Genomic DNA, 14,558 nt, shown 5'->3' with positions numbered 1-14,558 from the left:
GGTATACACATCACTGAGGATCTCACCTGGACTGTACACACCGGCTGGGTGGTAAAAAAAAAGCACAACAGCACCTCTTTCACCTCAGATGGCTGAAGAAGTTCGGCACAAGTCACCAAATCCTCAGGACTTTTTACAGCGGCACCATTGAGTGTATCCTGACTGGCTGTGTCACTGCCTGGTACAGGAACTGTACTACCCACAATCACAGGCCACTGCAGAGTGGTGCGGACAGCCCAGTGCATCTGTGGATGTGAACTTTCTTATATTCAGGACATTTAGAGCAACAGGTGTGTAAAAAAAGGCCCGGAAGATCATCAGGGACTCCAGCCACCCCAACCACAAACTGTTTCATCTGATACCATCTGGCAAACAGTACCGCATTAAGGCCAGGACCAACAGGCTCCGGGACAGCTTCTTCCACCAGGCCATCAGATGTATCAATACACATTGATCTGATTGCGTATCTGATCGTACATTAATCTGATTGTGTATCTGACTGTACATGCACAACAATTATGCATATAATTTTAGAGCTTGGGCAATATCCTCCAATGCTCCCCCTCTTTATTGCTTGTACATTGCGACAGAGACGCAACATAAAGATTTTTACTCCCTTGGACATAAGAAATAAAAATAAATAGAGAAATAAATTAGGAAACTATACAATGGAAATGTGCAGGTTGTTTTGGGAGCACTCGAATGGAGTTCTGTATAGGTTTATCCCATTGAGGCAGGGAAAAGATGGTTGGATGAAGTAACCGCAGTTGACAAGAGATGTGGAACATCTAGTCAAGGGGAAGAAGGAGGCATACTTAAGGTTTATTGAACAGCATCAGACAGGGCTCTTGAGAGTTGTAGAGTAGCCAGGAAGGAGCTGAAGAAGAGATGTGGGAAAACTGGAAGAAGGCATGAGAAGGCCTTGACAAGTAGGATCAAGGAAAATCTCAAGGCATGCAACATGTACATGAAGAACAGGAGGTTGACTAGAGTGAGGGTAGGACCTATCAGGGATATGCCTGGAGTCGAAGGAGATAGAGGAGGCGCATAACGAATAATTTGCTTCAGTATTCGCCAGTGAGAGGGGCCTTGATGAATGAGAGGTCAGGTAGAATTGGCTAATGTGTTGAGGTTCAGAAAGAGGACATGCTGAAACTTTTGAAAAACAATAGGAAAGACGTCCCAGAGGCCATATGGACTATATCCTGTTACCATAGGAAGTGAGTTAAGATATTACTGTACCGTTGGCGATGATTTTTGTGACCTCACTGGCCACAGGAGTAGTACCAACAGATTGGAGGGTGGCAAATATCATACTTTTTTTCAAAAAAGGTTATAGAGATAATCCTGGGAATTATAGACCAGTGAGTCTTACATCGGTGCTGGAGGGACTATTGGAGAGTATTCTTAGAGATAGCGTTATGAATATTTAGGGAAGCATAGTCTAATTAGGGATCGTCAGTATGGCTTTGAAAGGGACACATCATGTCTCATGAGCCTGGCTGACTATTTTGAGTAAGTGACAAAACAAATTGATGAAGGTAGAGTGGTGGATGTAGTGTATATGGATTTTAGTAAGGCGTTCAACAAGGTTGCTCACGGTAGGCTCATTCAGAATGTCAGGAGGCAAGCTTGGCTGCATGAATTCAGAATTCGCTCTCCCACAGAAGGCAGTGGGCGACAGCAGATAGACCATATTCTACCTGGAGGTCTGTGACTAGTGGTATTCTGTGGATTACAATGGGACTTTGATAGGATGCAGAGAAGTGGAGTTCAATCCAGAAAAGTTTGAAGCTTTGGAAGTTTGAACTTGAAGGTGGAGTGCAAGGTTAATGGCAGGACTCCTAACAGAGTGGAGGAAATGAGGGACCTTGGGGTTCAAATCCACAGATCCCTCAACGTTGCCATACACATTGGTAGGGTGGTTTTAAGGAGGCATATAGTGTGTTGGACTTCATTAGCTGGGGGATTGAGTTTAAGAGTGTGAGGTTATGTTGCAACTCTATAAAACTCTGGTTAGACCACACTTGAAGTACTGCATTCAGTTCTGATCACCTTGTTAGAGCAGGGATGTGGAAGCTTTAGAGAGGGTACAGTGGAGATTTTGCGGTGTCTTATGAGGAAAGGTTGACCAAGCTGGGGCTTTTCTCCTTGGAGTGAAGGCAGATAAGGGGCGATTTAATAGCGGTATTCAAGATGATCAGAGGCATGGACAGCCAGTGCCTTTTTCCCATGGCAGAGATGGCTACTAGGGGAGGACATACTTTTAAGATAATTGGCAGAATTTATTGTTGGAGATTGATTTTCTTACACAGTGAGTGTTAAGCACATACAATGTCCTGCTAGTGGTGGTATTAGAGTCAGAAACATTAAGGACAATTAAGAGACAAATGCATGAAAGAAAACTGCAGGGCTATGTGGATGGGAAGGGTTAGATTAATCTTGAAATAGGTTAAAAGGTTGGCACAACAGCATGGGCCAAAGAGCCTGTACTATTCTATGCTTGAATTCAATGGATAGAGACCTAAATGCAGAATATCATATTATATATAAATCACAAATGGCAAAGAAAATTAACTTGCTTGTTTGCAAAACACTGCCACTCCAATTCTGGAGAATCATTACAGCTTAACAGCAAAGAATCCTCTCAGACTAATTAATATTTGTGCAATTATAAAACTCCAATAATGTAAAGTATTTAATAATACACATTTCAGAAAGGTAAAAAGAAAACAGGGAGGCCCAGTTTCTACAGTTTCAAAACTTTTCAAAAGGGGTTTGAAAATGTCCCTCGCTACCTTTGCTATTTGATCCCTTACATGCTAGTGCCAAATGTTATAACTTTTCATTAACAATAACTTCAGAGTAGAATCATAAAGCTCGACTAAAATACAACAGTTAAAACACTGATAATCTGCTAACTAAATTGTGCTGCACTCTTGGTAGATCAACAAATGGCTTGCCAGGTGATGTTTCCCACAGCCCTTTTTAATTATTGTGGTCTAATCCTATGCTCCTTTTAAACGCACTGTGGTCTAGTTTCCAGAATTCTTTATAAACTTACTGAAAGCCAATTCCCACCCACGTTTTAAACTCCCCCAAGTATTGTTCTTACACTCTTTTTGCAATCATTGGGGTCCCAATTCCATTCTTTTTAAACTCTTTAGTGCCTCATACTAATGTTCCTTTAAGACAAACTGTAGACCAGTTTTCCCATTCCCTTCAAACCCAACTAGCTCTGTGGAAAAAAAATTATGTTAAAAAAGAAAATTAAAAGCGTTCTGGTGCTAATAATAGTAAAATCCAACAGTCTGGAAAATCTGCCATGGTGCCAATTTATCACTACTTTCATTTTGAAATAAGCCCTTGTTAAATAAATACTACTTGCTCTTGTTCTGGGTCTTAAGTTGAAAATACTACCTACATATGATCGAAACTCTAAACTCTGCATACTTTCTTTCCCAATATCTTTAAGAAAAAATGTTCCTAGTTAGATCGAAAGCAGTTATTAATAAGTGATTTCACCAGGTTTCAACTGAGGAAGGAGTGCTTAAGCATAAAGTTGCCTTATTTCAAATACCCTTCAGCTAAAAATACAATTAATTCTTATAAGCAATAATGCCATTTTGAAAACAAAACTTAAAACCTTAGCCAAATCCAAAAACTTAATGTTTGGAAAAGAAATCAACATTTTGAATGGCACTGCTTGACAATGAATTAACCAATCAAGTTTTATCTACTGCATTCTATCAATCTATTGAGGATTTCAGAAATGGCAGATCAGAATCATTTCCAGGTACATTATATATGATTCGAAGCAGTATTTAAGAGACAAGGACATCATATTTTACACAATGATACATTTATATTCCCAATTCTATAATATTAAGTAAACATATCATCTGTTCATCATTCTGAAAGTCAAAGTAACTTCTTACCGAATACTGCGTTCATTAGCTTCTGTACCTTGGAATTTACTCCACTCATTCTGTACAATCCCATGGCATTAATACCTGAGAGTGCATATATTTTATTATGAAATATAGAAAAATGTGAATGAAACAAGCCATAAGACATAGGAGCAGAATCAGGCCATTTGGCCCATCAAGTCCGCTCCAGTATCCCATCAAGGCTGATTTATAATTTTTCTCAACCCATTTTTCAGCCTTCTTCCAGTAACCTTTGATGGCTTGACTAATCAAGAACTTACCAACCTCTGCTTTAAATATACCCACTGTCTTGGCTTCCACAACCATCTGTGGCAATGAATTCCAAACTTTCACGATCCTCTGGCTAAAGACATTCCTCTGTATCTCTGTTCTAAATGGATACCCCTCTATTCTGAGGCTGTTCCCTCTGGTTCTAGAATCTTCTATCCGTGCTAGTATCTTTCCTGTATTATGATTGGCTCTGATCTTGTTAAGCAGCCTTATGTGCAGCACCTTGTCACACAAGTGCTTTCATATAAATTATAACAACCCAATTACATCATCTTTAATTCCAATTTAAGTCTATAAAAATGATGTAAAATCATATACTTTCAAGGTTTTGCAGGTTAATATTTTTTAAATTTTGCTTACAGTATTGGAAAGTTAAGATGTTCACTAGAAGAAATGCCATTTCCCAAGAGCAGGACATATTTTAATTGCAACGTTTCTGTTCGAATATGAGAAAATAATGTTTAATTTAATCATTATTTTAGAGTTAATGTACTGAGACTTCCATTATGTTAATCAGTAAATGTACTTATCATGGGAAGAGATGATGAACTCCTTTTCCAAAGTTTATAAACACAAAAGATTCTGCAAAATACACAAAATGCTGGAGGAACTCTGGAAGGAACAGTGATGCTGGAGGAATAGAATTTTTTTTTTTAACAAGTGATAGGGTGGACAGAGGTAAAGTCAAGATAGCTATGACAGCTGGCAATACTGGTAATTTTTCCTAACACTTTCTACGCTACACTGACGAAAGCATTGGTGCTGCTTCCTGCACCCATGCTGAGCTCGAAGTTTACTTGGTCTGTCTCTGACACCTCTATCACCTTTCTCAATCTCTAATTCCATTTCCGGAGGCAGACAAACTTTATAAACCACATAGGGATTACTGTTTACACAACTACCTTATCCACTTGTCTCTCCCCACTGATCTCCCTCATTACACTTATCCCTGCAAGCTACACCTGCCCCTGCACCTCCTCCCTCAACACCATTCAGGGCTGCAAACTAATGAGGCCATGTTTCACCTGAGAGTCCATTGGGGTCACTGACTACAGCCGGTACTCCCAGTGTGGCCTCCTCTATATCAGAGAGGCCTGACAGAGATTCGGGACCATTTCGTCAAGCACCTTCACTACATCTGCCACAAAATTTTGGATTTTGTGATGGTCATGATTTCAATTTGACATCCCAGTCCCATTCTGATGTGTCGGCCCATGGCCTCCTCTAATGCCATGAGTCCACATTCAGGTTGGAGGAGCAACTCCATCTGGGTAGCACGAATATCTATTTCTCTAACTTACAGTAATTTGCCTCCACCCCCATTCTCTCTTTTTCCATTCCCCATTCCGATTCTCCTCTCATCCCTCCTCTTCTCCTCACCTCCCTCTGGTGACTTTCTTCCTTCCCCTTCTTCCATGGTCCACTCTCCTCTCCTATCAGATTCCTTCTTTTTCCGCCTCTTCCACCTATCAGCTCCCAGTTTTTTAATTCATCCCCTTGCCCCCCCCACCCACTTTCCCCCTCACCAGGCTTCACCTATCACCTGCCAGCACATACTCCTTTCCCCCCACCAACCTCTTTACTCTGGCTTCTGCCTCTTCCTTTCCGGTCCCGATGAAGAGTTTTGGCCTGAAAAGTTGACTGTTTATTCCCTTCCAGTGATGCTGACGGACTTGCATTTTGTGTGCTTTACACAAAGTTCATCCCTTGGTTCATAAACTACAAAGTTATCAAACAGGCATTGTAAGTAAATAGGAAGGCAAATGGAAATCTGGCAGTTATTGAAAAGGAAGTGGAGCATTAAAGCAAGGAATTGATGAAACCAGGTTTAGTCTCATATTAAAACCAAATATTGCGACGAGTTTGACAAGATTGTTGCACAGACCACGTTTACCTTTTGTAGAAACCCCAGAACTAGGATAACCAATAAATGCCTGTTTATTCTCTACCTCAGAACTGTGGAGGCCAAGTCACTGTATACATGTTGTGGGACAGAGGTGGGATACTAATTGGGAAAAATCACTTCAGTACTGGGTTTCTTCACTAGTGAAGCAAACTTGGAAAGCAATTGGGTTACTCTTATCCACTGTCCTATACTCTTACATAAGAATTCAATAAAATGAAAAATACCCACTATGAATACATCCATTAGGAACACATTCTACTTCAAATTACATTGACATCTCTGATCTCAGGTACTAAACAGGAAACACAAAATAATTATTAACATTTACCTGCAATGCAAGGTCTTAAAATAATCCTGTGATTGGTATTTATAGATTAAAAGATCTGTTACACCAGCTTAGCTCCATTAGAAAAAACCTATTGTCCAAGAAAATCTGTGCCTGCTGAACAGACTCTCGGAATATAAGTGGAATGCTTGGTGAATCATATTGGTAACACAGTATAACTATTTAAAGCGTGCTCTTTTATTGAAATTCCAACATTAATCTATCAGCCAACTTTCTATCCTGTCCATCAAAGCTTCCATGAACTTCAACACAAGTGCTGGTTACAATTGCTGAGCTTCAAATCCTTTATTGGAATCTACAGCATCCCTGAGTATAGGATCCTTGAGAAAACATTCAAAGGAATTCTGCAGCTCTTCGAGCTATGCCGGAGAAGTCCCACATACTGAAGTGATTTTCTGACTGACTAAACACTGATGTGTCGGGTTACACTATCAGCTTCTCCTATTTCACTTGTTAACTGCACCACACCCTACAGGATACATTTATATTCACCCTGCCAACAGACTCCATCATTTCCAATTCTCCAACTGAAGACATTCACCCTGACCTCAAATCACCCCAAATCCTGCAAAAATAATTATCCTCTGCTTGTGGTTAGGAGTTTCTTGATTCAGTAGTCTTCTCTTTCACCAATGGATAGCCCCATCCTAAGTTACCATTCACATTCTTTCCTATTTCTAGTCAAAGCTATTTAGTTTAGTAGTAAACATCTGTAAAAACAAAAAGCAAAGGAGATGTAAGTTCCATTTTAAGACTGCTCACAATTCAAACTATCTTCAAAATCTCAGCTTGAACCTGTTTCACTACTATTGAAAAAATGTTAGGCCAAACCCTCACTACAAACAAGCTAATCTTGCAAACCCTACTTCACCATCTTTACAGAAGTTAATAGTTTCTTAACTTTTTAACAAATTCTCCCCCCAGGCCCTACTAATGATGAGCTTTAGGAGTCACTCAACATCATCCATCTTGTGTTAAGGAACTGAGGGAACTCCACATTCTTCTTTAATGCACAAGTCTTATATACCAACCAGTTTTCCAGCTGTCTTCTTCGTGTCACCCATCCTACCAATACCCTCATTTTCAGCTCTTGCTATCTATCTCATGCTGCCTCTTACATCATTCCTCTCTACCTCCTGATTCTTCTCCTCCCTCACCCCTTTTCACTCTGACCTGCCTCTTTCTGCTTGATGTAAAATATCATACATGCCAACCCTAACTTAGATATTCCATACAAATTCGATTCCATAGTGCAGTATCATGGTAGGTTGACCTCTAATTGTAATATAATTGCCAGTTTAGATGTAATTACATACATGTGTTAAGAAGCAACAGTCTGTCCCTTACCTCTCATCTCCACAGCTTCAATGCACTTCTTTACAAAATTAAACCCTGCCTCATTTAGGTACACTGTAATACAAAAGTGAGTCTGTTACTTCCACAAATAATTAACACCATGAATTACTGAATAATCAAATATCAGTAGTATTATGTTTGCTAGGTGTCTGCCTTAAATTAGGTTTCATAATATTATTGCTATTTCAGCATTAAAAGTTTTAAACTCAAGATTATTTATAACTACAGAAATATCCATGTCTGTATGATTTGATATATGTTTGAAAAATTTGCTATGTAATTAGAAATTCTATTTAATCTTTGATTATTGTGGAAGGGGTTGTAAAAGTAATGAAAACACAAATCATGTTTACTATACCTAACAATACTTTGCTGACAGTCCCTATAATAGAAAGCAGTTGAATAAATAAATGATTCAAATATCTTCAATATTAATTCTATAACAAAGTCTCCACAGCAATAAATTTCAAAAGGAAGACTAAATATTGGCTTCCATTTCTGACAGTCATGGTATTTTTCTTTATATTACATTTACTGTTGGCTTCATTGACAGTATGATTGTCTGTCAATAAAAAAAAATCATGCTTCAACATCCACCAGGATACACACAAAATGGTTGTCAGGCTGTATGCAATGTCCAAGTTGGAGAGGACAAAAAGTCATACCATCCAAGCTTAAAAGATAATTATATTTGTACATTCTTTGCAATCAAACATGGATTCACTTACAGTATTTTGGTAAGTTTTCCAAATGTTCCTCAGTTGATTCAGTACTAAAATTATTATCATATTGTCAGGATGCAGGAGGAAGTTGAAAGACCCGACAGAAATCCACAGGGAGAATTTTCAAATTCCACATAGACAGCGCCAGAAGTCAGGTCAAATCTAGTGCTTAGTGCGGTGGAGCTGCAGCACCAACTGCTGTGCCACATTTAAATTAGCAACTGCTGTTAATTCCTGCTATCTCCTAGCATCTGAGAAAGACCAACCAAGTCAAATGCCAATTGCAAATAATTTGTACTCTACAGTTTCCCAATAAGTCACATGATTTTAATATATTTTTTGTTATATGCCTATTGAAACTTTATGCTACAGAGTTTGAGAAGTTGATGATGCTTTTTTAAAATTATTAATGATAGTTGAAACCATGAATCTATAATCAAAGTGCTTGGGACAAAATGAAAGCTGCATCTTGCTGGGAATGGTCATTTATTAAATATAATTCACTTAGTGAGATAAAAAAAGATTTCTTACATTCTTCCTTCTTGTTAAGAAGAGGTAGAGTGTATATCTGCAAAAAAAAGTTTCATTAATAACTTGTCAATTTTGATAATTACAAATATTTTTCACAATAGCTAGTTTTAATTTTCCTCATTGTGATCCAAAACCATAAACATACCTTTAAGCATAACATTGAGACTATAACAGCTTACTTGCTCTACAATATTCTGCAATTTAAGGGAGCTAACTGAATTTTTCTAACAAAAATACATGGTATAAGGTAATATCACATTTTTTGTTATATCTATCACTAAAAAAGAACAAATCAATTACAATCAGAAGCATAAAATTGTAATAAAGTATTCAAACTACATTTTCTTCCATATGATAAATGAGATGGATTTCAAACTCAGCACCAAAACTTCTACTTTGTCTTCAGTAAAGTGAAGCACAGTCCTCATGCACTTCCTGAACTGAACAAGAGGATCACATGCTCAGCAACCATTTGTATCAATGAAACGAGCAAGTTAAATCACATAGATATGTCCTGACCTCTTGCAGTGTCAGTGCTTTGTTCTACATTGGATAAGCTGTTATGAATGTACTGAACTATAAGTAGGACATAGCTGCCAGCTCTCTTCCAAAGGGAAGTACAATTTTGGCCAAATAATGAATGCAACTGTAGGTCAGTTTGCTGATTAGATACATTATGCAAACAAAAACATACCGGCTCCTTTCCATCCATTGCTTCCAACCAAAGTTTCCTATTTGCTTCTGATTGAGCCTGCAGTGTAACGATGCCATGTCTAGAGAAGAAAGAAAAGTACAGAAAGAAAATCAAAATTACTTAAAATATTCTGGAGGAGCTTCAGGCGTTGTACTAAATGGGCACTATTCACAATATATCCAATATTATTGGCTTTAGAAATGACTGAAATGGAAGCTTTCTCTTCTATACATTAGAGATATGTTATCAGCCAATAAACAACATTTTAAGTTGCATCAGCGCAAGGTTTTTACCTCCAAGGGGAAGACATTAATATTCACGACCATTCCCTTGTTCCACCTTTGATGTTGTTATACAAATAAACCCGAGTCAATTTACCACTCCTACTACTATTGTACAACTCCATAACTTCAATTCTGCAGACCATGTTAGAACATGCTTACTAATCAGAACATGGCAAACCACTGATAGGGTTAATCATTTCAAATCTACAATTGCCTCTTCCAAAAGTTAAACATATTTATTGAACTTGAGGGAAGTAATTCTCGACGTTTGATCCACAATGAGCAACCTCCTCAGCGAAATTTTTGTTGCGTTCTCTACTTGCATCTCAGAAACCAAACACAAGGAGTGTGTAAACTTATTTTACTCCAAAGATCAAATGTACCCATTCCACTCAGTTCTTCTCCTTTTCAGTCAATCTTAAGCTCCAACCTTCTATTGTAACTTACCCCACCTTTACTGTTCCTGACCATTAAATATCACTTCCCCACTGTCAGCTAAGTGAAGCAAGTTCTATAGTTGTGAGTCCCTGAACACGAAATTAAGCCAGAGAGGAACAAAAAACTCATGAGGTAGCATTTCTAAAGAAGATAAGTATTTTTTATTGATTTTAGTAATTTTAGCATTATATAGACACAGGAGATTACAGATATTGAAATCTGGAGCAAAAAATGAGCTGCTAAAGGAACTCGGCGGTCAGGTGGCATCTGAGGGAAATGGAAAATGGTGAGCTGCACAAACTCATTATAAGCCGCCCACCGTGTGGGAAGATGCATTCAAAAAGTATTTAACAACTTTGAGCTCCTTGGTTACAATAAATTTGTGAAATGATCTAATAGTTAAAGGCTTAGTTAATGTGAAGTTGTAAAATAAGAGAAATAACAAAAAAAATCATTAAAGATTTAGGAAAGGGGCAATGTTTTGTTATAAAGAGAGAATGCAATATTGGAACTGGCAGGGATCACTTTAGAATTTAAGAATAGGTTAGCTGGAGTGAAGGCAGAGAGATAAAAGAACACAATGGACTTATGGGCTTGGAATTTTTGCTCTCACACAAGATGAATACCAACACTGGTTGAGTCGACTGGCTGGTTTCCGGAATGCAATTCATACTCTATGGCAATTTATATCCACTGACTTCAAGGAAACTGTTTAACAGTATATATTTAGCTCACCGTTCTACAACTTCAATATCAAAACAGAAACGCTTGTCAATTGAGTCAGTCTTCCGTCGAATGCAAAACTTCAGTTTGAAAATTTCTGAAGCTGTGACAAGTCCATTCTAATTTGAAGGAAGAGCAATAAGTCAGACATTCTCATGATAAATGTAACACAATTTCAACTCAACCTTGCTTGATTGTATAAAGCTAAACCTGTATTTCATATCTTAATGATCTTTTTTACAAATTTTACAAATCCTATAATTCTGCTTTTGTTGAAAATATTTAATATAAACAATTGTTACATCAAAAATAACAGTAGAACTGAACAAGTTAAGCAAAGACAAAGCTACTTTTACTTGTCTTTATGTAGTTTTTTTAACATATTCAAAGCATTTTATTGGATCATCATCAAAAATGACACCACGCCGTACAGGAGATATTTTGATGGGTGATCAATATGTTTAGTCTTAAGGAGAAAAGCAGAAAGGTGGAGAGGTTTAGTGAAGGAATTCTAGGGTGATTTTAGCCATGAAGGTGTGGAATTAGAAGATCATTACATGGTCAAAAAAAGTGTGCAGGTTCTGTACCATGTGTTTCAACCTTAGACATTAGCCAGAGAGATGGATAGAGTAACTAGAAAGTAGATTCCTTTTGGGAAGTTTCATCCCAGGATGTAATCAGCAACATTTCTACTCTTCTCTTAATGGAAGGAAGAATAACAGCATAGCAATCATAAAGTAGTTGTTAGACACAACCTTGAATCTAACACGCTTTGGGATGTTGGCATAGAGGACAAACACAGATACTGTGATCAATGAATATAGACTGGTGAAAGAGGATGAGATAGGAGGAAATATTTAAGGGATTATTAAACTTGTGAATGATATTGTAGTGCAGAAACTTGATTGGAGTTACTGAAATACGGTGTTATAAAATAGACAAACTTTACTTGTATAATGCAGAAAAAGTCAACTTCGAGTTGCTTATGCCAAATAAAATGAGTTTACCAATTTTCCTCCTGACTTTGGTTCACATAAGGTCATTGAGAATGCTTTTGTTGCTTTGTCATATGTACAGTAGTGTTTTATCCAGGCAAACCCAAGGGGGCCTAAAAAGGAAAGACATGCCGTCAAATAGGTAAGATGGAGTAATACACTCAGTGGCTACTTCATTAGGTACCTCGTCTACGTAACGAAGTGGCCACTGAGTGCATGTTTGTGGTCTTCTGCTGCTGCAGCCCATCTACAAAGTTTAACGTGTTGTGCATTCAGAGATCTCTTTTGCACACCACTATTCTAATGCATGCTTATTTGATATACGATCACCTTTCTGTCAGCTTGAACCAGTCTGGTCATTCTACTCTGACTTCTCTCATTGACAAGGCATTTTCACCCACAGAACTGCCGCTCACTAGATTTTTTTCTTGCACCATTCTCTGTAAATTCTCGAGACTGTTATGCATGAAACCCTTAGGAGGTGAACAGTTTCTGAGATGCTCAAACAACCCAATCTAGCACCAACAGTCATTCCATGGTCAAAGTCACTTAGATAACATTTCTTCCCAATTCTGATGTTTGGTCTGAACAACAACTGAACCTCTTGACCATGTCTGCATGCTTTTATGCATTGAGTTGTTACACCTGACTGGCTGATTAGATATTTGCATTAATGAGGTATACAGGTGTACATAATAATGCAGCCACTGAGTGTACATATAGCAACATAACCACATCAAGTTAATTATTAATGAAATTCCTTACCATAATATAATTTTTTAAGATGTTTCTTCTCTGCTACTGCATTATCCCAAGGCATTCAAGGTTTTAAAGCAATGGACAGAATTTTGTTCTAATTTAGTTGTAAAACCAAGATAGGGCCCTCAAATCTACCATTACTCTTCCAGGCTCATGGTATATTTATAATATGTAGTAACAAATTTCACTCCACATTGTTTCTTCTCTTATAGAGCACTTAAAAAGTCAAGTTATCTCTAGCCAAATTCTGAATATTTCTACTCTATTGCAAGGATCTGTCTAAAAAGCTGATACTAAATAGAATAGCAACTCTTAATATCAACACGTCATCTGGTCTCAATATACAAACAAGAGAAAATCTGCAGATGCTGGAAATCCAAGCAACACACAGAAAATGCTGGAGGAACTCAGGAGGTCAGGCAGCATCTATGCAAAAAAAGTACAGTAAACGTTCCAAAACATTGACTGAACTTTTTTTTTCCATAGATGCTGCCTGGTCTGCTGAGTCCCTCCAGCATTTTGTGTGTGTTGCTTGGTCTTAATATGATGTGTTCTATTGATGTGATATTCCACACACTTCAAGTACATAGATACTGTTTAATTCAACATTTCCACATTCTCATTACTCTTTGGTGAAAGATGTCACTTCTCAATTCCTCAACTAATTCCTTTGTGACTATATAATAGTGATAACCTTTCTTTCTGTCTTCACCGCAAGATAAAATACTCTCTGGGTCTAGCAGCCATGAGTCAAGCACGCAGGTTTGCGGTCAGGTACCTAAGTAATTAAAGTAACCGAGAAGTATTTGATGGGATTCAGGATTGCCTTATGGAAAGTTTGGGGCTGCAGGGAGACCTGCACTGAGGCCACAGAGGAAAACTGGAACAGGGCAAAAGGTCTCCTCAGCTGTTCAAGAGTAAGAGGTGCTTGGAGCCTAGGTGGGTAGGAAGCTGTAGGAGGGGAAGAAATCTGAATTGGATGGAGGTGGTGTGGGTGCTCGTGCCCGTAAATATCAAAGGATTCAAACCAGCATTTAGAAGTTCCAATCCAGCACTGTATTGTGACACACAGTTCTCCCAGGAGAGTCCTACAGTGACTTTCCCTGGGACAACCTGCTCTTAGTACGTCAGGGTAGCATAGTGCTTAGAATAACGCTTTTCAGCACCAGTGACTCAGGTTCAATACTGCTGCTGTCTATAAGGAGTTTCCTCAAAACCACATAGACTTCTTCCAGCTGCTGTGGTTTCTTTGCACGTTCCAAAAATGTAGAACTATGTCAGATACACGAGAATAAGCCACACTGTAAGTGCCTAGTCACACACACAAAATGCTGGAGGAACTCAGCAAGCCAGGCAGCATCTATGGGAAGGCATAAACAATCAACATTTCAGACCAGGATCCTTCATCTTCAGCATTTTGTGTGTGTTGCTCAAGATTTCCAGCACCTGCAGAACTTCTTGTGTTTCATGAAGTCCCTAGTCAGATTCCTGGAGGGAAATGGGAAGAAAATTACTAACTGCTAGCATGTTTCTAAGGAAACACAAAGTTCAACTGTATCGTTGCATAACAGAAGTGTTACGCAA

General features: G+C 38.2%; 1 protein-coding gene across 2 annotated transcripts in view; it reads right to left on the bottom strand.

Annotated features, from left to right (window-relative positions):
* arhgap42a (Rho GTPase activating protein 42a) overlaps positions 1-14,558 on the bottom strand; it is a 304,678-nt gene that overhangs the window by 44,900 nt on the left and 245,220 nt on the right. The window contains exons 9-15 of one of the 2 annotated variants that reach the window (XM_072263438.1): positions 12,228-12,328; positions 11,233-11,339; positions 9,776-9,854; positions 9,082-9,118; positions 8,187-8,210; positions 7,820-7,882; positions 3,939-4,013 (exon numbers count right to left, since the gene is read on the bottom strand). In XM_072263438.1, coding sequence (XP_072119539.1) covers positions 3,939-4,013; positions 7,820-7,882; positions 8,187-8,210; positions 9,082-9,118; positions 9,776-9,854; positions 11,233-11,339; positions 12,228-12,328 — 486 coding nt within the window. The remainder of the gene's footprint in view (positions 1-3,938; positions 4,014-7,819; positions 7,883-8,186; positions 8,211-9,081; positions 9,119-9,775; positions 9,855-11,232; positions 11,340-12,227; positions 12,329-14,558) is intronic. The other variant, XM_072263439.1, reaches the window with a different exon arrangement.

The sequence above is a fragment of the Mobula birostris genome, chromosome 7 (genome assembly GCF_030028105.1).
Source record: "Mobula birostris isolate sMobBir1 chromosome 7, sMobBir1.hap1, whole genome shotgun sequence".
Classification (NCBI taxonomy): domain Eukaryota; kingdom Metazoa; phylum Chordata; class Chondrichthyes; order Myliobatiformes; family Myliobatidae; genus Mobula; species Mobula birostris.
Note: the sequence above shows the minus strand (reverse complement) of the source record. Positions and strands in the feature narration are given on the sequence as shown.